This window comes from Sander vitreus, chromosome 5 (assembly GCF_031162955.1).
Source record: "Sander vitreus isolate 19-12246 chromosome 5, sanVit1, whole genome shotgun sequence".
NCBI lineage: Eukaryota > Metazoa > Chordata > Actinopteri > Perciformes > Percidae > Sander > Sander vitreus.
In genome coordinates, this window is record NC_135859.1 from 6,717,118 (window position 1) to 6,742,839 (window position 25,722).

At 44.2% G+C, this 25,722-nt stretch overlaps 1 protein-coding gene across 2 annotated transcripts in view; it reads left to right on the forward strand.

The window, feature by feature from the left end:
* LOC144517962 (uncharacterized) overlaps positions 1-25,722 on the forward strand; it is a 34,627-nt gene that overhangs the window by 2,614 nt on the left and 6,291 nt on the right. For both annotated transcript variants that reach the window (XM_078250266.1, XM_078250265.1), the window contains exons 3-7: positions 1,823-3,168; positions 3,285-3,375; positions 4,413-7,190; positions 8,177-8,302; positions 23,723-23,838. In XM_078250266.1, coding sequence (XP_078106392.1) covers positions 1,931-3,168; positions 3,285-3,375; positions 4,413-7,190; positions 8,177-8,302; positions 23,723-23,838 — 4,349 coding nt within the window. In that variant the 5' untranslated portion in view covers positions 1,823-1,930. The remainder of the gene's footprint in view (positions 1-1,822; positions 3,169-3,284; positions 3,376-4,412; positions 7,191-8,176; positions 8,303-23,722; positions 23,839-25,722) is intronic.

The window sequence follows — 25,722 nt, forward strand, 5'->3', positions numbered from 1 at the left end:
CATGACATTGTACTGTTGTCACGCCCCTCCCCTGCCTCAGGATCCACCTTAAAGGAACACAGTCCTGACTGCGCTAGTAATTCAGCTTAGTGATGCACGAAGGTCAAGCAGAGGCAAAAGTTGTACTGATTCCAGGCTCCAGTAATGTTTTCTTTTGCATTAGGCTTAACTGCATAAACTGCACTAACTACAGAACAAAGATAAAGAAACATAGTAAACGTATACATTATAATTATATACAGTTATTGTTTTTAGAACAAAACATTGAGCCACCGGCATTTACTGAAAGAGTATGCAAAGTATGTAGCCAAACAAACATAGTGTATGTAAAAATAAAGGACCACATTTAAATAGCCGTCACAGCAGAAACGTATCAATTATGCAACAGGGGCTGAAACAATAGTCCTTACTCAAATCAGACTGATTTTCATATGTTATTGCATAAAAAAAGCACAGGTGTAATTACTTTTTCTGCTTTGATTAGTCACAGTGTAACTAACACAACTACAGTTACTTACAGTGAAGAGGGTCTTCATAGGAAATTATAGATTTTTTTTTTCTTGGTTTCTTTAATCTTAAAAAAAGGGGGTGGGTAGCTAGACGGGGTAAACCCAGCCCGATCTGCCGGCGATTTGATTTCGCCCTGCAGCTCAGGCTGGAACACCTGTACATCTTTCTATTCTGCTTCCGTTACAAAATTTGCGGGAACCAATCACAAACTGGCTTATCCACCTAGCGCACTATTGGCGGGTTTAACACAATGACGATAAAGAAGCGACCAAGCAGCTTTTTGTTTACATTCAACAAGCCGGGCCACCGAAGCGCAGCAACCCCGTTGATGCCGCTGTCGCTGCTACTTCACCCGGATCGTTGGTCTGATTGGTTGAAGGACTATCCAATTGCGTACAGAGTCATTTGAACCGTGCCCTTTGATCACGCCTCTTATGCAGTAGAAAATACAGAGCAGACTCCCCAGACTAATGTTTAGTCTTAAAAGATTGAGCTTGGTCTGGTGATAGCCAGACTAGTGGGTAGCGTGCAATGTATCTCAATAGTGACAATAAACTTAGCAGATTTCCAAAAATTGCAGCAATTTGTACAGAAATAAAGTCGGCCGTCGGACAGTCTGGCGAGGTCGGTGACTCGAGTCTGTTCGGGGTGTTCCGTGCCGTCGTCCGTTTTGGCCGACCTGACATGCTCAGTCGGAGACGGGGCAGTCGGGACTCACCCGAAAATGGCGAGCGGGATGACCGTGACTAAGCCTCTCAAAATCTGACGAAAATCTTTTAAACTGACCTTTGTCGATCTGAAATGAAGACAGATTCAGCAACTGCACGGCCTATTTCTCGCTTAAAGTGTTTTCAGAAACACGTTTCGGTGAACTATTTTGGTACAATATGAGATCGTATTGTGAATGAGTCGCCATTAATGGCCGGTTGAAAGATCCAAAATTCGGAAGCAGCAGCCAGACCCACGTGACGCGTTCGTCCAATCAGCTGCCGGTTTACATTTTTTGGGCGACAATACAGATTAGCGCCGCCTGCTGCTACGGAGACGTATTACGTCTCGTCGCTTCGGTGTGTCCCGAGGCACTTTTTTGACCAACTCAGGGAGACTGATCAGTCCAACTGCCTTTTCTGCCAACGGTCGGCCGTCTGGTTGGTCTGTAACGGCCTTTAGAGGGATCAGTATAACCTCATGTAAATAACTTCCTCACTATGTATAGTTGTACCGCAGTGTAAGGCACTCCCAGGCAAAGTCCACAGTAAGGGCTAGATAGTGTGAGTGCTATGAGGCGAATTCTTTTCTTTTCACTTTAAAGGTGCTGTTGAAGAGGCTGGCTGCTCATGTAGAAGTTCAGACGGGGGAGGTAGGGAGATCAGTGGTGGGACGACGACTTCACCTGAGCCCCCTGACTGACTCCAGCAATATGAGCCTCATCGAGATCCCTTCCATCAACCAGTCCCATATCCTCTCTCCAGAACCTAACAAGCCAGTCCCAGGCCCCAAGCCACGGCTCACTCCCAAACCTTTCGCTGTGGAGAGAAATCCCACCATTAAGCCCATACTTGCTCCCAAGCCCCAAACCAAGCCTCGACCAGAGTCCACTCGCCTTCCTGGATACAAACCAGAGCTTCCGTTCAGTCCAATATCACAGGAACCAGTTGCCACAGGCAAACCCAACCCAGTGTCAATTAACCCCAACCGACCATGCCCTACCTTTTTTAAAACCCCTAGTAAGTTGAACACTGGACAAACAACCAAGCCAGTAGCCCAGCCATTTAAACCCGCCCCTCCTCTCGACCCTGGAGACCCTAGCAAACCCATGCCCCCTGTAACAGCAGTGAGGAAGAAACCTGGCTCATCAAACTTGGCCTATTCCAAGAGCCTTAAACAACTTCCAGCAGCAGAGTGGTCTGGAAACACTAAAACCAAAGATGAAACGAAGCAGATGAGATCCAGCAAAGGTGGGGCCTCCATGACCAGAGCCAAGTCCATGGGGTTTCTCAATCAGGTAGGGCAGGAGGAGGAAGAAGAAAAGGAAAAAGCTAACCCTGCGGCCACAGTGGCACTGCGGCCGCAGCCCAGAGGCTCCAGGCCCAGACCTGTGTCAGCCATTTTCCTCGACAGTCCACCCAAGACCGAGACACCAGTTCCTGCCCCTCGCTCTGCAAGACGGCCGCTTTCAGCTGATCTCACGGCCAAGTTTGAGTCAATCGGCCTGTCGCTGCACCGTCAATCTCCCAAGGCAAATACTAAGGAGAACACTCCAGAGGAGAAGGCACTGCCACAGAAGAGAGAGCAGGAGAAAACCCCAAAGAGTCCCACACCACAAAGTACCGATGGCGTAGCTCAGCCTGCTGTCTCAGACCAAAGCAACAAAAAGACAGAGGAAAAGACTGTGAAAGAAACTGATGAGGAGAAGCGGGCAGTTAGCATCAAGTCACGAATCAGTCTCCTCCTGGATTCATCCTCCTCTCCCGGGACGGGCGTCACAGGTCAGGGGTCAGATCTGCACTCTCCAGTGCAGCCCGTCCCTGAAACCGAACCACAAGTGGGCGTCAAGCAGCTCATCAAGCAGCTGATAGAGGACACAACACCGACTCAGAGCCCCGTTGTGAAACTACCACTGAAGCCCCGCCCCTTGCCCCTCGACCTGACTAAAAGGTAAGGGTTAATAATGCCAATAATATGTCTGCTCAGCTTGCTCTTGTCCCATGTCTTTGTCCACGAGTTCCATTGTCATGCATGGCTTTTTGTCTCGTGTGATGTATGTTCATTAGGTTTTCATCTGAGAGGTCGCCAGACCTTGGCAGTGTTTCCCTCAGTGAGGCAACAGAGCGCCATGAGATCAGCAAAGATCCTCAGAGGAGGGTAAGGAAGGGACTAAGCTTTGCAAGCTTTTTTTGTGGCTCAGTCTATGTTTTAACAGGCAAATGAGAATGCAGCTTAGTGCTGGGAAAAGCTTTCCCGTGCTATCCTCTGCAACAGAGTTGCATTCTACTAACTAAACTAAGTGTGTTTCTTGCCAAAATAAAAACCCATGCACACAGCAAAGACAAGAAAAGACGAAACGGTCAATTGAACAAAATGAAAGTTGACAGAATAAGCCATACTTACTATTATATTAGGCTGCATTGGTAAACCATGGTGAAATACACCTTTAACAAAACTAAGAGTGTTTACATTTGCTGTCGACCCCTGTCTGTCTGTGTTTAAAAAAAAAAAAAATAAATAAAAGAAATCCCCAGGGCGCCTGGGTAGCTCACCTGGTGGAGCGAGCGCCCATATACAGAGGCTCAGTCCTCGACGTGGCGGCCGTGGGTTCCATTCTGACCTGCGGCCCTTTGCCGCATGTCATTGACCCTCTCTCTCCCCTTTCATGTCTAAGCTGTCCTGTCACAAATAAAGGCCTAAAATGCCAAAAAGAATAATCTTTAAAAAAAAAAAAAAAGAAATCCCTAGAGGAAATTGCAGCAAAATGAATTGTCACTGCCATAGATGTACAAAGCCGTGAAACCTAAGCCGGTTATGAAACGCGCAGTGAGGAGATCACTGGGAAAAGGTCAACACAGAGAGGCTTTGACTACCACCTCTGCACCACACCCACAGTTATGAGGAGAACGTACGTAGAATAAGGGGATATCGTTTCTACGCCTACAGCTGTTCACTCAGTCACTTTAACTCCTTTGAGGGCTATGTTTTATCCTGTTATGTTGTCAAGTCACATTTGTCTTTTAACATTTCTATTTCTGTCAGATCATTCCACTTTTTTGTGTAACATAGTGTTCAAATGGTGACAAAGTTTGAGAGAGGAAAAAAAGAAGCATGATCGTTAAATTAATAAATGGACAATAAGTGGCAAGCTTGCTGTTATTACTTCATCTCAGTATATTTCTGAATTTCCTTAGATTGAAGAGTTGGCTACCACCCCCAGTGACCAGAGGACATTTGTGGATTTGAAAGACTCCCAAGAGCAGCTCAAAAAGGCTTCCACGCCTGAAGGGCCAGAGACGGGACAGACGTTTGGCGCCGCTTTCAAGGAAAGAAGTCCCAGCAGTGACTTACAGACAGTGAGAGCGTCGTTGTTTGAAAACATCGTGGAGAGGCACAGCGTGCTGATGGTGGAGGAGGGCCAGCCTGCAAACACAGCTGATGATTCGCTCAGCAGCCCGTCATTCAAAAGAGGAAACGGTGAGGATGATGGAACTCTGGTCACTGCCACCTACAAAGAGCCTCTATCTCCATCATGCCCTCTGCAGGTGTTCCATGCCTTTGACACCGTGCAGGCAGTGGAAGAGAACAGGGCAGTGAGTGAGAACATCCCATCGGCGCAGTGGGAGGATAAGGCCATGACGCTACGCTCCAGGCGCTCCGAAGGCAGCAGGCCGGTGACGGAGAGGACCGGTTCAGCACCATGTGAACCAGCTTTGGCTGCGATGCCAGAACCGCAGCCTCGATATCTGAGAGTCGGAGCTCTTTCCAAGTGGACCACTGCAAGTCTCAAACGAGAGGAAAGTGTGGAGAAAGAGATGCTAAAGGGATCACAAAGGGAAGGACAAGTGGCTTTGGATCAAGACAGAGACAGGCAGAGAGAGGCAGAACAGGAGGCTGCAGCTCCTAAACGATTGAAAATGCTGCAGACAGAAGAGCAGCCGAAACCCAGGGCAACCTACTTTGCTCTGACTGGACAAATACAGGAGCCAGTTTCTCCTTTCGCTGCAGGAGGAAACATAGGGGACACGGCCGGGCCCTTTGATGATTTCTCTGTGACGTCGGCAGCGGTCAGCTCTCAAGGGAAGGTTCTTCCAATGAGGAGGAATCCATCATTAGATAAAGCTTTCGGGAAAAACTCTCAAGTTGAGGAGTTGATGATGAGGAGGCACATGTCACACAGGGAGATCAGGTCAGCGTTGGACGGACAGACGACCGAGGAATTGATGGAAGTTGAAAAGAAAAGGGAACTTAAAAAGGAGACAGACAGACACATGGCAAGAATGAAAGAGCTTGAGAGGGAAAAACAGCGGCAGCTGGAAATGGAGAAAGAAGCACATTTAGAATTTGCACGAATGAAGGAGAGGGAGACGCAAAGAGAATTTGAACGGCAAAGACAGAAAGCCTTTGAGAAGGAGAAACAGGACTTTGAGGAGAAACAGCGTGCGCTGGAAAGGCAGAAACAGTTAGAGCTTGAACAGAAACAGCAACTACAAGAACTGGAGAGAGCGAGACTTAGAGAACTGGAAAAGGAAAGGCAGCAACATCTCGAGAAAGAAAAACGTAGAGAATTGGAGAGGCAGAGAAGAGAAAAGCTGCGAGAGCAGGAAAAGGAGAGACAGCGGGAACAGGAGAGGCAAAGACAAAGGGAGGAAGAGAGGCAGAAAGAGCTGGACAAGGAGAGACGGCTGCTGGAAATCCAAAAGGAGAAACAGAAAATGGAGGAGCTGGAGAGAATTAAAGAGCTGGAGACACTGCAGCTCTTAGAGTTTCAAAAACAGAAGCAGAAAGAGAAGGAGAGGCAGCAGCTCGTGGAGCTTGAGAAGCAGAGACTTAAAGAGAAGAAGGAGAGAGAGGAGGCAGAAAAACTCAAACAGATGGCATTAGAACAGGAAATGCTAAGAATGAAAGAGCTCGATAAAGAAAGGGAAAGACAAAGGGAGATGGAGAAGGAGCACCAGAAAGAGATCGAGAGGGAAAAGCAGAGAGAGCTGGAGAGACGGAGACAACGAGATATAGAGAGGGAGAGACAGAGACAACTGGACCTTGAGAGACAAGAGTTAGAAAACCAAAGGCAGAGGAAGGAGGAGATGGAGAGAAGACAGTTCTTGGAGTTGGAGAAGCAAAAGCAGGCAGAGAGGGACAGACTACAAATGTTGGAGCTTGAGAAACGCAGACTGAGGGAGAGGATGGAAAGGGAGGAGGCAGATAAAATGAGACAGATAGCCAAACAGCAAGAAGCTGAGAGGCAGCGACTAAAAGAGAAAGAGGAAAGGCAAAAGAACGAGGAACAGGAGAGGGTGAGGTTGGAGTCCTCACCCCTCAGACCTAAAGTGTTGGATCTGGACTCTGTGCTCCGAAATGAGCCGTTTTCCAGGGCTACCTCCCAGCGCAGTGACCCTGCAACTCGATGGAAGGAGCCGTCTCCGAGAGCAGAAGAGGTGTACAAACCCGCCATCCTCGACATCGACTCCTTCACATCTCAAGCTCGGCTCTCCCCCAGTAAAGACTTGTTTCCTGTTTCTGGTATTCAGGGTGTAGACACTGGGTTTGGAGCTAGATTACAGCCTACACCTGATGTCGATGTTAGCTGGAGGGTGCCACCACATGCTTCAGTAGGTTTCACAAGCCCAGCGTGGACAACGTCTCCACAGGACCCGTGGGAGCTGCGACCTGTTGAGATGTCTGTGGACAAACCTATGGCCGAACCCAGAAAACATGGCAACAAACTCAGCCCCGAGCAGCTCCTCCTCAGGCAGGAAGAGCGGCTCCTAGTTCCACAGAGGCACTGGTCTGCTGTGCCAGATGAGCCACTTCACTTGGCCCCTCTGCCCGGCACAGAAGCCAAAAGTGGAGGCTCTCCAGGTGGGGTCTCCAGCAGCGCTCCTGCCGAGCAGATATGGCTCCCCAGAGAGCCACAGCCTCAGGACAGCAGGGGAGAGGTCCGGAGCCCCAGGAGATCACAGGGATCTCAGGTGAGTCCGAGATACACATGAAATACTATCAGAGACACAAATTAGTAGTTTGTGTGGAATATGTTTTCATTTTGTACAGTGTATGTTTGTATCTCAGTATGTTCAAATCACATACAATATTTTTCTATGTTGTACATGATGATGCTATTATAATATAGGTGATATTGCGAAATTATTGTGATTGTGATTATTGCAAAAACAATCCTCCTAAGTATAGATCAAAATAATCCACTTTTTTTTAGACAGCAGCTTGTATTATCTGTACTATTACCTGTTTTTATGGGAATCTTGAAGCACTTTCATTTTGTAGATGCCTGAGATAGAAAGACAGTATGGGACTATGTGCACACAGCCATAGCCCTTTTTAACACGCACCAAAACACATGTACACATGTGCCATTATTCCAGTAGAAAAGTGGCAAAAAGTGGCAAAGGGCCGAACCGCCAGACAGCAGTTCAGAGATAAAATAATCAGTATTCGACGAGCTAGACAAAAACAATGGATAAAAAAAACCAACAAATCACTGAAACGGTTCAGTTCTCCCAATAAACTGGTTTTATTAACGTGTGTCACAACAGGTGAGTAGTAAAAATCCAAAGACAAAAAGGGCTGTTGTTCCAGCATTGCCATTTCTCTTTTATTGAAATAACAGTATCTTCTGGCTTTGCATGTCCGCTGGCTACCAAATGTTGTTTTTTTGTTGTTGTTTTTTTTACATTTTGCACAACATTTTAAAAATATGACTTTCACATGTACACTATGTACTGTATATGTCATAGATGTTATTATACAAATGTGTTGGAAGTAATCAGAACATTTTTGTAAAGCAAGGCAAAAGCGTGTGTTTGTGTGAGCCATGGCACCTGAAAAAACAAGTCAGAAAGTTTGAATATAGTTAATAGATAATGGGTCAAGCAATTCTCATGTGGCATATGAATAGCTCTCTCTGTGTCTGTGTCTGTGTCTGTGTCTGTGTCTGTGTTAGGAGTTGAGCAGGATGCGCTCTCGCAGTGTGTCCCGGCGATCAGCTCCTTTGAGCAGTGCCGTGGAGGGAAGCCTCTCCAGGATAAGGAGTCGCAGCGCCCACAGAGAGCAGGACCCCAACAGCTGGGTGAGTCAACTGGCAACAGTACAACTGGCGAGAACTGGAGATGAGAAACTTCTTTCTGAGTCTTTGCTTTAGTTTGATGGTTGGCTGTGAACCCATTATTATAATCACTATTATATTCATTTTTGGACTGTTTCTCACACAGCTCTGTGGAGACAGGGAGGAGAATCTGTGTGCACTTATTACGAGTTAGTTGTGTGTGTGTGTGTGTGTGTGTGTGTGTGTGTTTTCCTGTGCGTTAAAGACAGACGGCAGGTAGAAGGTAGAGGAATGCAGTTAGTGGACTAAGCGTTTACGGCTGAATTGCTGCTCAGTTAGTAAATAGTCGGTGACTAATGTTAATGGTGCAGTTATCTAGACTCACCTCCACCCATCCAACGTCACGTTCCAGGGAAGCGGAGGCCACACACTTTCTCAGGCCTGTAATTCAGGATTGGATTTGTCAGATGGTTAATGAGTACATGTTCTCACTGCTCATTTGGAAACCTGTCAGCATGGCTCAGCTGTCAGGTGAAATGGCCTGCAATGATCATGGGTCCTGCAGCCAGGCAGACACGTAATAGTTGTATGTGACCGTATTCCTCTGGTGCTGATTGGTTATACCTGTTATTTCTAACCTTTTCACTTATAGTTCAGATCTGTGTCTTACATTTTGAAATGTGAGGGGGGGGGGGGACTAAAATATGTATGCACATTTGCAACTACACACATTACATACACAGATATGTCATCTACAAGTGTTTATTAATATGCAGGGTGGGGTTCAGTTGGGTTTTTGTCATTGTGACTGTAATTGTAGGGCCAGGTTGAAGGCCTACACTATGAAACCAGAAGATCAGTTATTGTCTCATAATTACACACTGCGTGATACGGAGCTCAGATAAAGTCACCGTGAGTTTAAGGTCCCTACCACCATCTAGTGGTGGTGTCACGGTGTGTGAGTGTCAGTCTTCCTGGTGTCAGTGTTTGTGATTGCTCTTTGCTATTGTCAGTGCTTGTGTTATTTGTATGGAAATAAGCTGAGTGATAGTCATCTGCTATATATATGTAATATTTGTGGTTTTAATCAGGCACACAATGTTCCAGAGAGTGCTACATGTTGCTACAGCCTTGCAAATGTTTGAGCTGCACATGAGAGGATGCCCACTGTAGTAGATACTCTGACCAATAATGCAATGATATTATAAAATAAAAAGAAAACGCACTGCTGTGTTGCATGACCAGCTCCTCACATTTGTTTATAATGTGGGATTTCACCCTTTTATGAAAACTAAAGTAGCCATGGTCCAGTTTGCCCTGCCAATAAGACACTGTAGTACACGTATGCGATCACTTATTGAACTGCAGCAACAGTGTGACTACGCTTATTTTAAATACAGGCATTTGTGATTCAAATATCTGTCCTCGTGTCGCTGCTAAATTTGACCATGACACTGTGTACAGTGTAAAAAAATAAAAATAAATAAATCACATATAGAGCTGCAACTAACAATTATTTTGTCTCTTCATAAATTACTTGTTTACTCATCTACAATATGTTACAAAATGTCACAAAATACTGAAAAAGGCCTGTCACAATGTCCTATAGCCTTAAGGCCGTTTTATAGTTGTGCAACCAAGAACAGAGCTGGCCTTCTTAGTCAGCCTGTCCTGTCTTTTCCTGTCTGCCACTGCAATGCCACTGCCCCAGCAGACCACTCCAAAGTGAATGGCTGATGCCACCACAGAGTCATAAAAAGTCCTCAGGAGTTCCCCCTGCACCCCAAAAGACCTGAGTCTCCTCAGCAGATACAGTCTGCTCTGGCCTTTTTTGTAAAGTGCTGTGGTGTTGTCAGTCCAGTCCAGTTTATTGTTCTGGTGAACACCCAGGTACTTATGATTTAACCACATTGATGTCCATACCCAGGATGTTCACCGGCAGAGGTGGAGAGTGCTTGCTCCTGCGGAAATCCACCACCAGCTCCTTGGTTTTACCAGCATTGATCTGGAGGTGGTTCCACTGGCACCAGTCCACAAAGTCTTGGTTAAGTTCTCTAACTTACTGGTAGTTGCACGCACACAATTCTAGGAACTTAGAAATAAGTACAGCAACACTATCTTATTTGATCTATATATAAACTGCGCAGTCTTTCGACGCCAGTGCTCTCTTCCAAACTGAAACTTAAACTGTCTTCTTCAGCGAGCAGCAGAGCGCAGTGCCGCTCCCGATTGGCTGGCTGATTTTCAAGCAGCCAGTTTTACCTGCCTGAAGAGGTCGTCCTTCGTCACGGTCGTCTTTACATTGCTTTTTATGCGCGTGTTTTGTCCGAAACCCAAAGATATTTAGTTTACTATCGCATAACACATGTAGAGCAGCAATTCCCCCACAAACGAGAAGGTGGAACAAGGGAATGTTTGACCCTTTTGTGTGGCGAAAATGACTTAAACAATAAATCGATTGTCAAGATACATTTTCTGTCAATCGACCGATCTGTCAATTGTTTGATCTCTACAGCGGTACTTCTATGACAGTAGCAGGTACTTAAAATGTGTATTTTACACGTTGGTATGTGCTGCATAGTAGACAAATAAACGCCTCCTGAGCAAAATCCCAGAAAATATGTTTTGTAAAACAGGTTGAGAATTTGGCTTTGGAATTTACAGAAAATCCATCAGTGGTAGCAGATATGGGATATGATTAATTTCCCTACATTGTATTTACTGGTGGAAGCAGACTCAGATGAGATAATAGTTGTGGGGTGACATCATTAGTTTAAGGATGGAGGGCCTGAGGCTGTTGAGTAGGGCAGAGCAGAGATGGACACCGGGCTGGGAGCTGTGTTGTACATGTGGTCATGCTGTCTGACTCCACACTGCCGCTGGGTAAGTGGCCGCACAACTCTCTTATTACAGATGTTTCTCTGGAAGATGCATACGGCCTCTTATACAGTACTTAATGTAGGCAGTTACCATATACGGTACATAGTCTATATCCTTGACGTTCCAATTCCGGGATTGCTCCCGTGCAGCCGGAAATTCCGCCGGATGCACGTCTTTTCCATTTCCTTCCGCTTTCTTTGATTTCTGAGGACTATTGTTGACTGCTCCTCAGATCTCTGCCTGTTAAATTGAGACAGCTGGCTAGACTATCTGTCCAAACTGAGTTTTCTCTCGCGCGACTATTTTGCAGCGGCTCTGTGCGGAGTTTAGCACAGCCCACGACGATTCTGATTGGTTTAAAGAAATGCCATTAAACCAGAGCACGTTTTCCTCCCATCCCTGAATGCTGTGTGGAGTAGCCAGACCCTCCTTCAGCGCGCTTTCGGAGGAGGGTGTGGCAAAGCGAGACTACCATATACAGTACAGTATGCTGTATGTACTTTAGCTGCATCCTATTTCATCTCCTTTGTGTGGTCGCTGGTTGAGTTTGTAGGCTGGGGCTGCGCACAGATTGATGATGTCAGCAGAGGAGGGGAAGTGGTGAGCAGCCATGACTCACTTCCCAGTAGGTGACGTTTAGCATTAGGAGGAATATTAGGGGAAATTTGGAGTAGTAATAAGATTATTTGTCTATGAAATTATGGAGGCTAATGTGTTTATGGAGGCTAAACTCAGTAGGCTAATGTGACGTTTTAAAACTGCGAACAGTTCAAAACCCACAAGTATTCCATTTACAATGAATTAAAAACAAAAAGAAAAGCAGAAATTTAAGAAGCTGGAACCAGCAACTGTTTGCTTTTAGAAATTATTCAAATTATAAATGATATCAAAATAGTAAGTTCATTTTCTGTTGATTGACTTGTTGATTTTTTTCGTCAGCAGAAATATTGAGTATTATCTCAATTATCACATTGGGAACACAGAATTATTACAGAGAAAAATACAGAATTACTAAAAAATTAATATTTTTGGTACCACTCGCTACAGGAAAGTAACACTATTGCTGTAACCTAATGTTTAATATGAGTAATTTAGCTTTTTCGTGCTGCGTCACCTTGTCCTTAATAATAGCCATTTTTCTGGATGAGGAGTACGTGAGAGAGGTCACTTTGTGCTCTGTTGGAAACTGAGAACCTCATAGCTGACTTGCATTTAGCATAGCACTTCAAAGAGAAGTTAATCAGATTACCTGTAGGGGGCATATGTGGACAGGGATTCATCTTTTCTAAGGGCCCTCTGTCCCAGTTTGCTCGAGGTTAGCTCTCTGAAGTGTGTCTGGAGTCGCCTGCTGTGGCTTTATTCAGGTTTCCAGTTCACTGGCACCATATAACAGATGCCTGTTTAAGTTGGAAGTCAGGAAGTGTTTTGCATGAGTGTGACTCTAAGTTGTGATTCTTGCGTTTTGGCTACACTGTGCTGACAAAGTGGTTGATGTGTGTACAATCTCAGTCCACTGGAGTAGCCAACCTGTCTTTTCACTCTTCTCTCACACATGTCCAATCAATCTATTTATAGTTTCCTCTTTAACGTGATCATGCACTTGTGCTCATTCCTATCTGGCTGCATCACATCTCATACTTTGTCATCCCCACTTTCCCTCTAGCTATCGCTCTCCCTTCTGGCTGTGCCCTGCAACTGAATCAGGCTGGAGAGAGAGAGCACCGCAGAACATATATCACCCTCCTCTCTCTCCCTCCCGCTCTGTATCAGAGACCTCCCATTCTCTCTCTCTCTCTCTCTCTCTCTCTCTCTCTCTCTCTCTCTCTCTCTCTGACTGACTGTGTTCCACACTCCCTCTCTCCACCCAGTTTCTCCTTGACGGTGAGTCCTATAGCGCTGACTACAGAGAGCAGCACTGCTGACGCATATTCTCCTACCTGCCCGTACCTGCAGAAAAAGGCGACGAGAGAAACATTTTCTCTCTGTTCCCCATTTCTCCTGTGGATGTGACTTCCCCACCACAGTGCTCCCTCCTGTTTCCTCTGTTTGGCACTGCGTTAGTTGCCCTCTGGTTTGGTTTTTCTTATGGAATACGAATGACTACAGCAGCTTTTCTTTTGCCACCAGCTGTCCTGCACCATTTCTCCTCGCAGCTTTTTGCCAGAGGGTAGCACAGTATCGGGCACCATGGAAATGTAGTCTCGTTGGATGGATGGATTTTTTTTTTTTTTTTATAACTTTTAACCCGGGCCTTGTTTCAGAGGAAACACATCATCGACAGCTCTGGGACAGCTTGGAGTCAGGTCAGCTGTAATTGAGGCTTGAATCAGGACAGATACCTGGATTTGGCAGAGGTGTCACAGATAATCTTAAAAAAAAAATCAGATATCATAATCAGTATTTTTAGCACAGTGAACCTATGTGATAGAAACAGATAACTGAATGTTGTGCCAAACATAAACAGTATGTTGAGGATGTGATTCTATTATTATCGTCACTTCTGTAGTTTGTACTTTGTGTACTTGAAGCCAGAAAAACATGGCTGAGAAACCTGTTGGTAGATAGCGCAGCAGTCTGGCTGTCTCATAGAGTAGTGTCCTGCATAACAAATGGTAAGTGCTGGCCTTCCATAACCCTTTACGTGCCCACTTGTGGGCCATATCATAGCTAGCGTATCCCGTGTGCATCGAAAAAGGCATTAGAAAGCTTCACAAATCCGTTCAGGCCGACAGGCTGGAGCCTTGAGAGTGATGAGTTGAAACCAGATGGCTCCAGTGGGACTGCACTGCAGAAAGGCCATTTAGAAGTGAAACTGAGGAGAGGCTCAGTCCTGTGACGGTCAGGGACTGACGGGTTATCCGTGCTGCAGTGCTGTAATCGGCAGACGCCATCAACATCACCACATTGGACTGGCTGAGCTGTGTTGTTGTTCTCTCTGTCGCCTTACTCACCGCCGCAGTATCGACCCAGCAACACACACCGGTGAACACCTACGACACTGTCCCTGGACTGCCACCTCACCAGCATAACTAGACTCTAATGACTCCCTGCTGCTGTGATAGCAAGAGTCACAGCTCAGTTCACTGACTCTATTCTGACGCAGCAGGCCTGGCCAGTAGTGGAATGTGATGGAGTACCTGGGGGACAAGCTGTCAGTGGCCCACTCTCAGGTGTCGGGATGGGTGGGAAATGTCCGTCGCTCCCTTCACGGGGCACTCGGCTTTTTGTCAGGGGAGAGGGTCGACCGGGGACACGACGGGACTGGGGACTTCAAGAGAACCAACTCCCTGCGCTCCCTGGCCTCCCGAAGCAGGGAGTCCATCCGCAGGTTCTCGCTGCGGAGCCAGCAACGTCTGTCCTTACGCAGGCGCACCGCACCCAACACCCCCACTGCTGTAAGACAGACAACACACACATTTTAAAGTACAACACACACACACACACACACACACCAGGGGAGCACCAGTACCACATTTCACCACCGATACTATCACCAAACTATTATTGGAAGTATTTGCCAGGCACCAATGTGATTCATTACTTCAACTATATGCTCATCAGCAGTATTACTTTAACATATGTTAAAGTTTAATATAGCACAAGTGGAATTCAAGTCATTTTGCAGCAATGTCCATGCGGTTCTGTAATGTCACCGTGGTAACAGCTGCTCCATCGTCAACTATTTGGTCTCTAGCCAAACATGTCAAGAACTTATCCATCTGCCTCTCTGATCTCATCTATCTCTTTCTATGCTTTCAGCACTTGTCCATCTTATATATTGCCCTTGGCTTGGCACAACGCAAACCTTTCTTTGTCCGTCCATCTTTGTTTAGCAAAGCTGTTGTTACACTGGTTCTTCAGGTCGTCATGTCATCTACCATTTCTGTTTTTAGTGATAGCATTAGGCATAAGGGCTGACAAAAGAAGAAAAGTGGCCTTAGGGAAGTTATACTATAGTAGCATTACCACAAATGTAGTAGTTTTACCAAAAAAACTAAACTTCTGACATCTAACCAGCTCTGTGCTCTGTAAAAGGACAGACTTAGAAATCCATGTAGGGATACATTGCAGTGAAGTCGTTCCTATCTTTAGGTTACGCCTGTTTGCTGAACTACTGTCCAACTCCTCATGAGTCACAACTCCGAAAGATAAGAAGTGTTTTTTATGACGTCTGTGTGGCTGTTGGCTGTGCTGGCTTCAAGTTAGTCACCAACTGTGGTTGTGGTCTCTATTAAGCAGCATGTTTCTGATGTCTGAACTATTATGTGGGGCTGTGTATTATGACATACTAGTGACCTGCCACATGTGGCTCTCTTGTGTGTGTGACCGCAGTCATGTATTTGGTATTGGGTGGCTTTGAATACAGTAGCTTTGGCTGCCATTATAGCAGATAATGGAAAACTTGAGGTGTGTATGACAGTTGATTAATGGTTTCATTTGTGTACTTTTGGCTTTAGTCTGTGCCGTGCAGTGACAGCAAAACTAGAAATTCAGCCAATAGAGTCAGTATCCAGTCAACCAGTGTACTTTGCCGTTCTTAATATTTTGAATGCTTTTTCATCTTGGGTGTTTCTTGTTGCCTTAACAAATCTGGCTGTGAATAGTTGAATTAGCACTCCATGATAGTTTCCCATATGGCTATACAACTATATATAGGTAGATATGAAGTCAGGTTTAAAGTCTCTAAACCATTTAAGTACTCTCACATGGCATTTGTGTCGTATCAGATGCTGTGTTGATATAAACTGCCAGCTTGTCATGTCGACCACGCTTTAAAATGACCCGCCTGGTGTCATGAGTGGTGGATACAAGCAGTAAGCGTATGGAAACCCATCAGTGAAAGTAAGTCAGCAGGTATTAAAAGCTTATACAATTAAATTTAAACAAATACCGTATATTAAATCATACGTGCAAAAAGCACGTTTAGTTCAACTTTATTATCCCACCAAGAGAAATGTAAACGACACAACCAACATAAAATACATAAAACACAAACGCGCTCGGACAGGTTAAAATTTTTTGCCCGTTATGTATTATTGTTGGACTTCAAATTAATGAATACAAATCTTTGGGATTTGCACATTCAAAGAGCATTGACTATTTGTTTCATTTTTGGGTGGACCACTGTGAACTGATGCCGGGACAAAATCATCGGTGAGAAGTATGTGAGCCTTATTAAAACGTATATCAAAAATAACTAACATGTCAGGCTAACTGTGTAACCCTATTATATAACTTATATTATAACTGTGTATTAGGGCTGCACGGTATTTTGTTTCATCGTCTACATCGCGATGTGCGCATGCGCGATAGTCACATCGCAGGACGTTGCGATGTTGGCGCTACAACTTCTTTGCTGCTTGATAAAAAAGTAAACTTTCACCGTTCTCCTTTTCCATGATTGTTACCGGCCGACCCTTCCCCTTTAAGACAGGTGGTCATGTGACGTAAGGTTAGTCCGACTGGGGGGGATGTTATGGGAAGTGAGGCTCTCTCGTGTGTAGAAAAGTACCGTAAGCGGCAGCTGACATGCACATGCTATTCCACGGGTAGTGAAGCTACAGTAGTCAGTGTTTTATGTTCGCTGCAAAGACAAACTAAATCACCTGATTAATGCAGCGTAATCACGACATATCCCGGCCATTTTACCAGCCAGGTTAAAGCTAACATAGTTAGCCTAAAGAAACAAGGCGTCTGTCCCAACTAACGTTATGGTTCGGAGCTGCGACGCTGGAAACGTAACACTAATCTACAACAGCAGTCTGTTTCTGATATAACGTCATTTACACTGATTTAGGTGCTCTTGGATACACAGTTTGTTGAAGAGTGTGACATGCAGGCTCTGCATGCACAGCAAACCACCAATCATGATCTATTTTAATCAATTCATCAAACAACCAAAGCAGGCCCCGCTAGTCGACCACAACCTGACGTTTAGAGGAAGCAACATTATTAATATCATTCACTTTAGCCTGGATTGATATTATATGAATACAATGGTGTCATGTCAGTCAACCAGTGTATTTCTTCCTAATTTCCCTCTCCAAAATCTCTTCAGAAGAGTAATCACAGCGCTTACTTGCTTTGGTTTTTGTAAAGCATTAAAGTTCAACAAAGACTTGTTCACATAACAAAATTTCCTTTTTCATTTTCTTTGTAGATGCACTCCCCTACGAAATCACCCCAGTATTTGAGAATGATTTAGTATTTCTAAATAGGGCTAATTATGTCCCCTTGAATTTTTTTCATATCGCAATATATATATCGCAGGGAAAAAAAATATCGCAATGTAAGTTTTTTCCAATATCGTGCAGGCCTACTGTGTATGGACGTGTAACTGCAGTGTATTGCTGTTCTGTATCTTCAAATCATCTTTGGGACCAGCTAATAGCCCTGTACGTATGAGATGGACAACAGATTGGAGATCTAAGACGGTGGAGAGACAAAAATTGTACTCAAACAATCGTCATAAGATATACTTCATTGTCTCCGAAGGGATTTTTGTTTTGGACTCTGTCCGTTCTGCAGCTTTACAAAGACAACACAAAATACAGAAAGATAAGCATCTCTCAACACAAAACATGCTCTCATATACATTAGACAGGTACCTATATAGTAACACATTAACTCCTTCTTTCAGTGGCAGTTTTTAATTGACCGACCCTGTATGTATTGCACAAAATGACACAGTGCACTGACATAATGCACAACCCAAATAGCCTATGTATTACACATCTACACATCACACATCTAACATATTGGCAACCACCAGAAAACAAGAAAACGGGCTGAAAGAAAAGAGTAATCCTTTAAGTCAAGTCCAGTGCTCTCTGAGTGAAATGTTTAAGCCAAGTCAGGTCTTTACATTCTTTCCCTCTGTTCTTACCAGACGCTTTGTACAGCACTGAGCCCTGAGTCTGTATGAACCACTTATGTAATGAAAGAATAACACCGTACTGTTGGGTTTCCCAGCAGAGGTTTGTCTTAATGTAACCCCTTTGGCCCCTTTGACATGCAGCTAGAATGCCCATTTGTTGACACAAGATTAATTCTCGTGGGAGCAGTTGTTTTTGAATATCTGTAGGATATTGATATTGATTACTGCTGTGTGCGAGAGTGCACACAGAGCATTTTTTCCCACTCCACCCGAGCCACATTGATAAGAGCAGAGAGTAGAGAATGGGGAGTGGCGGCATACAACAAGAGTATTGTCATGGTTTGAAAGTATTTTCATGGCTGTTAATGGTCTCAGCATTTGAGATGGTCAGGTCAGATCCCATTTACAGTAACTTGGATAAGCTCATACCACGATCATGAGCCAGGTTGCAGTCACAGCAGCTGTATGTTGATGTTAGCTGCAATACTGAGATAACACCTTAACAGAGATTTCTATGGCTTACAAGGTCTGATTCGAAGACAGCGCACACTGTAAAGACTGCAGCGCCGATTGGGATCCCAGATGGCACACACATTCTTGGACATTGCTGTTAACTTAGTTATAAGCATGTGTCTTGGATGCTGTGTTCATGTAAACACACTTATTTCTACAGTAGCTGCTCACTATGCGTTCTCCGCTTCTCTGATGTAAGACCGTCTGTTAAGCTGCTTACACAGCCCGACCGGCCGACGGCATACCGTCGGCAGAAAAGGCAGTCGGACTGATCAGTTGGGTCCCCGAGGTCCCAAAAAAATGCCTCAAAACACACTGAGGCGACGCCGACTTGAGCGTACGCGAAACATAATACGTCTCCATAGCAGCAAGCGGCGCTTCTCTGTTCTCGGCAGCTGATAGAACAAACGCGTCACGTGGGTCTTGTTTCTCCGGAAATTCGCAGCCAGACTGTCATGGCAGCTTGTTCAGAATACGATCTCATATTGTACTAAAATAGTTCACCGAAACGTGTTTCTGAAAACATTTTAAGCGAGAAATAGACCATGCAGTTGCTGAATCTGTCTTCATTTCAGATCGACAAAGGTCGGTTTAAAGGATTTTCGTCAGATTTTGAGAGGCTCATCCGCTCGCCCGACTGCCCTGTCTCCGACTGAGCATGTCGGGTCGGCCAAAATGAAGGCCGACGGCTCCTCCGACGGACGACGGCACGGAACACACCGAACAGACTCGAGTCACCGACCTCGCCAGACTGTCCAACGGCCGATAATCGGGTTGGTGTGTCAGGGCCCTTAGGTGCTCTACAAAAGAGCCCTTCCCCTTTCCAAGGTACACCAATGCACTTAACTGACTTTCCATTTTAACTGTTGAGGTTGGACAGCTGTTTCTCCATCCTGTGTGAGTGTGTCGTTCGGGCTATGCGTGGCACCCGGCGATTAGTGTGTTATCAAGTAGTAGTTTCCAAGGCCTCGTTTTCCAGCCCCTTCCCTCCTCAGATTGTCAGTCAGCCCTATTTAGTGATCAGCCCCTTCTCTCCTTCATCCTTCCATTCATCCGCTCTTTGTTATGTTGTTTTCCCCGACACACCCTTCCTGTCTCAGGGAAGCTGGCTATTGCTAATGTTATTAAGGAAAAGCCTTCCTCCTGACAGCTATACATCATTGCTACTGGACCTGTTGGTTCAGTACGCCTCCTTACTGAGAACCATATTCTCCATGCATGTGGTTGATAGCACCTGTGAGTGTTCATTCAGCAGAGCACTTGAGTTTTTTTTAAAGTTTTTTTTATTGTTTGGCCAATAAAGCTGTCTAACATTGTAGTGTCTGTAGATAAATGAACTGAATAATAAATGGTATGAGATTACGAAAGAGCCTCTAGAACGGCTTTACAACTTCTGCTTTCAGAAGTCTGCCATAAGTCTTTTCTTTTAGCTGCTGTGTGTTATGGCGACTCTTTTCAACATGTTCGAGCAAAGGCAATGTTTGTCCTCTATGCTGATTGGGGAGGGTGTGTTCTGGGTGTGTTTTTAGGTTGAGCAACACACTCAACCACAGGATAGTATCTTTTTATTACCAGAATTTTACGAGACCTGGTTTTAAGATGTATTTATTTTTTTGGCATTTTGACAACAGTAATGTAAATGTACAGCGCCAGGTAGAAGAGAGAGGGATGACCTAATGCCGAGGTCTCCAGCTGGAACTAAGAGAGAAGTTCAAAACTTGCCCACTTTCATACCTCTGCTCAATTTCTGCATTAAATAGGCATGATTGTCAGAAAAATGTATAAATGGTCTGTGGCAGCTCTCCCAACTCTGCTGTCAGAAAGAAGGTGTCCGACACCAGCTGTGCTTCCTTTCATGTATTGGTATGCACATTTTGAAGTATCGCATTAAAAAAGCTGGATGGAAACGACAAAATTCAATAAAACCTCCTCAATTGGGTAAAAACGTTTTTTTTCCCGCTCACTTTGAGGTATTTTTTGCCTTCGCCGAAAAAGAGTTGATGTGCTTGATGGGATATGATAACTCCTTTTGCGTCTTCTCAAATTTTCCTCTAACATGTGTCTTATGTTTTTGGACAGCATAAAACAAGGCGAATAATAGCTGACATGGAAGAAACTTTAAAACTGGCCCAATTGAATCAAATTCCTGAAGACCTCTCCATTTTTCTCTCAAGATGGGATAGATGTGGTTTGATGTTTCCGGTTAGGAGCCTCTACTCTTTTAAATCTGTTTACTGGCAGATTACAGCCATGTGTAGCCTAAAGCGACGATTTCTGACGAAACTACACCACACAAAATTTCTGACAAGCCAGACCCACATCAAGATGTTGAGTCTGGGAACTCACCATTGGCAGGGCTCAATCCGAGGGGCGGGGATAAACGGTTGTCTTTCAAATTCCCTCTGCACTCATAACCAACCAGAGCAACGCTAGTTGAACTAGTTGAACTTTTGCCGTATCCGGTCGACAAAACTCCGAACACATCTTCCTTTTTTAAGAATGACTTCAGTGCCGTTCTTTGTTCTTTTCTCAAAGAAAAGCTTAACTTAGTCCAAGTCTTCCAGAAGACCGTTGTTCGCCAGCAGCAGCAGCCATAAGCCCGCCCACCGACTCTATACAAGATCTGATTGGCCTGACCAGAGTTTGGTTTTTCCAGCTCGTAAGCCAACGGAGCGTGCCTATACCCCCCCTGGCTGCAAATTCAATTTGCTGCCGCTAGGGTGTGTCTAGATTTCTAGGCTACCCAGACGATCCAATAATAAATTAATTTGAAGCCTTTAAGCCAAACTTTAAGCCTGTAAATTAGCCTCAATACATTTACATTTACTTCCCAGCCACAATCCATTATACGTATCATTAATGAAAGGATCATCAAGGCTGCTGCTGTTAGATCTGCACCCATGCAATATATTGTGTATGTGTTATTGATCTATGGCTTCTGTTGATACTGTAAGGGATAAATCGCTCATTAATGTTTCTATAGTTCAGACTTACTATCATACGTCTCTCTGTCGCCTATTCTTTGAGGAAGACCTACTCATCTAGCTAAATAAGCATTTAATTGACCCCAAGATCACTAGATAAGTGGAGTGTATGTGGTAAGTGTTTCTGCACGCTCAACCTACAGTCTGATTCGGCAGAGAGGTTTTGTTCATTGTCAGTGGAAGCGGGACTCTGAAGTGTGTGTATTCAAGGGTAAGTGGTGTGACCCTGTGATGTCAATGTAAAAAGTGTGAGTGCTGTAAATCCTTGAGAAGAGGATGAACTTGAGAACAAGTGCTTCCTCCGATGCAGGGAGCGGTGTTGAATGCCTTTCTCACTGTTCTCTGTTTTCTTTTTTTTTTTCTGTCAGGAAAGGCTTAGCTGATGAATGCTCTGCTGTTCTTTTTTTCGTCCACTCTCTTCAGCTGTCTTATGCTCCCTCAATCCAAAATATATCACAGTCGTGCTCTACCGCAAACGTTCTTTCTATCCCATTGTCTCTCTTGCGCTATTTTTGAAGTACCCTTGTATGTCTGCTCTCACATACACAAAGAAAACAAGGATAGCATTCATGAAGCTCTAAGAATGAGAACTCTGATCCACTGTCACTGCTCACATAGGTCTAGGAACCTGGGCAATTACAGAGCCAGGTGTATCACATTTCTCTGTCCACCCCTCAGGCAACATCTGAGGACAGAATCATTTTCTATTGTTTTTTTTTCCTCTCCTATATAGGCCAGGGTTATCAGTTCATGCGCAGTTCTGTGAGCCCTGTGTGCTTTTGAGACAGTATGTCCTCTGTACCAGCCTCATTAAAAGAGGCATGGTTCAGTAGACAGCAAACACACACTCGATCACCCACCCATCTCGGTTTTTTGTCCCCACTCTGGTCCTGTCTCCATTAACTCATCCCTTCACCTTTTCATTACTGTACCACTGCTGGCTGCTCAAGCTCGACAGGATGCAGCTCCATTAGCAACACTGTCAGCTCTTCAGTAGCACTGTCGCGTTATTATGGATCCCATGTAACTTCTAGGCAAGTCCCGTCCTACGAAGCAGTTCGATTGGTTGGGGTTAGGCCTTGACCTCGAGTGGTTAAGGTTAGGATAGCCGATTGGTCAGGGGATAGGACCTGAACAAATCGGGTTACGTTACCTTGCGTAAGCATGGCGCCTGGCCAATAGTAGTGTGTGAATGCTATTGAAGGGCGGGTCTTGTGAGTGCGTTCCATAATAACGCAGCATCGAATAACCAACTACTGTATTAGCTTGGCTTAGCAATACAAATCTAAATGGTCTTATTAAATAGGTCTGTGGAATTAAAAATTTTAATCGTGATTTTGGTTCCTAACGATCACAAAAACAATGTAATCGAAGGAAACAATTATTTTGTTTTTCTTTTTATTTGTATTTTATTCATTACTTGTTTTCAAAAGACTGTGAAAGTGCACTACAACAGTTAATCTTTTTCTGTGTTTACTGTTGAATACTGTTTAAACATTGGAATATATCTTTATCATTTATTTCACAGTTCAAGGTGTTTTCACTATTGATTTGTTAAACTATTTACTGTTTTTTTTTTTTTTTTTTTTAAGTTCAATAAATGCAACATCTTTCCAAAAGTCGATGAGTAATCATGTTAAATATTCGCAATTTCAATAGTGACCAAAATAATGGTGATTATGATTTTTTTTTTTTTCCATAATCGAGCAGCCCTATATTGGAAAGGGTTCAGGTGTCAAGCGAGAGCTGCTGTTGTTGTCTCTCAAGCCAGGGGCGGGGCTAGAAGGGGGGCACGTGGTGGCACCTGCTCTCCCAAATTTTTTTTTTAAAGGCAGACTGAGCCTATATAAAATGTGTATTTTATTGTATATGGATATACAATATTTTCTAAATGAAAACAAGTGAAATTAATAATGAATGTGATGTTTTATTTAGCAGAATTGCATTGTGTTGTTCTATCCTATCCAATATTTCCTACATTTCTAAGCAGATTTTCAATGCTGCATTCTAATAATACCCCCCCCACCCACACACACACACATCCCGCCCCCCCCCGATTATTGGTCGTCCCCCCCCATGCCACCCAACATAAATAATCCTGGAATCGCCCCTGTCTCAAGCTGCTCGGTTATATAACTCATTTGATTCCTCCTCATTCATTAATGATTGTTCTCTCCCTGTTGCTTCCAGGAGCAGCAGAAGCAAAGTGTCGGTGGTGAAGAGGAGGGGCAGGACTCGGGAACACCGGTCCGTGACACCGACAGTCAGTATGGGACCTGGGAGACGGGACTGCGCACCGATGACAGGTAAACCTGCTGTTGTCATGCCTTTTTTTTGTGTTCAGTGTGTTTACAAGTACACAACACAAGTCAATGTTCCCACACTAACAGAAATGTCCACTGCATTGCAAAAAGAAATCCAAACACCACTACGGTAAGCGCCGTAGGTGACCGTTGAGAAGTTAAATATCTATCTAAGTTAAAGAAACACGCCGACTTATTGGGACTTTAGCTCATTCACTGTATCCCCCAGAGTTAGATAAGTCCATACATATCCTTCTCATCTCCGTGCGTGTTGTAACTCTGTCTGACGCACCCACTGCTAGCCTAGCTTAGCACAGATCCTGGAGGTAACCGGCTCCATCTAGCCTACTGCTCCCAATAAGTGACAAAATAACGCCAACATGTTCTTATTTTACATGTTGTGATTTCTATAGTCACAGCGTGTACAAATAACAAGGTCACATGAGACACAGCCATCTTCTAACCGAAAATATAGTTCCCAGTACGGTTAGAAGATGGCTGTGTCTCATGTGACCTTGTTATTTGTACACGCTGTGACTATACAAATCACAACATGTAAATAAGAAAATGTTGGCGTTATTTTGTCACTTATTGGGAGCAGTAGGCTAGTTGGAACGGAGATGAGAAGGGTATGTATGGACTTATCTAACTCTGGGGGATACGGTGAATAAGCTAAAGTCCCAATAAGTCGGCGTGTTCCTTTTTAAAAAGAAAAAAAGGTGGTAAATCTTTATAACAATTTTTACTTTTAAATAAGTGGTTAACTGGACTTAATTGAAACCCGACTGAAGGGTTGTGTCACTAAGATTCCACTGGAGTCTATCATTAACTTTTGTTGGCTTAAAAAGGCAGACTTAATCAAATGTTTAAAGCATAACTCTCGCCAAAATGCAACTTAGGGTCTTTTTGTGAATGTACCCGAGTCAAACTTTCGTTTAAAAGCATAATTAGGACGGAAGCGCCACTTTTAAGATTGACCGTATTTTCGTTTTCGGTCAAATGGCCTTTTGAATGGGAGTGCTAGGGGCACTACTATGATCGCATCAAAATCGCTATTTTTAAAACACTAAGAAGGCTCAACACAACATGAAACTTTGCTCAAAGTATCACCAGGGGCTCTACACATGAACTCGAGCATTGAGAACATTGTTTGTGTACACAGAGTGTACTTAAAAAGCCAAGATGGCGGCAGGCGGAAAACTGTTAAAACCTTTCTTTTTAGTAAACTCCGTGTACATTTGATAGAATAATTTTTATTTACAACCACTTCAGACCCAATAACAGGAGAGGTTTACCAACTACTTAAAAATAATAGAAAAACATTGTCTCAGACAAAAAACAAAATGTTCATTTTAAATGTTCAGAACCTCTGTACTATGGATGTCATGCTGTGGTGGGGAAGTGTGCTATGCAAGTTTAAAGGAAACCAAGAAGATGGATGTCCTTCTGCTTTCAGTGTGCCAGCCATCCTGGAGTGAAATGCCTCCTTTTTGAAAGTAAATGTTAGAGCAGTACAAGTCATCTGGGATCAGATTTGAGATTCCCATCATCTCCCTTTTTGTTGTGGATGTTCTGATAAAGAACTGTGTATATACGCATCGTTGAATTGAAAACACCACTGTTATTTCATCTTTTAATAATTCAAAACAGTCCCCCGGAAAAGACTAAATCCAAACATGAATGAATCTATACCACAGGAAGCCATTTGTTGTAGCAGGATAAATAATAATTGATATTTCCGTAGCTACGGGGCTATCGTTGATCATGATAAGAAGTTAAGACACAGACGGATTGCTCTTCTGTGTCAGTTATGTCTCTGTCACTGGCCTCCTGTGGTCAGAAAATAATATCACCAACATTAACCAATACACCAATAAGAATGAAAAA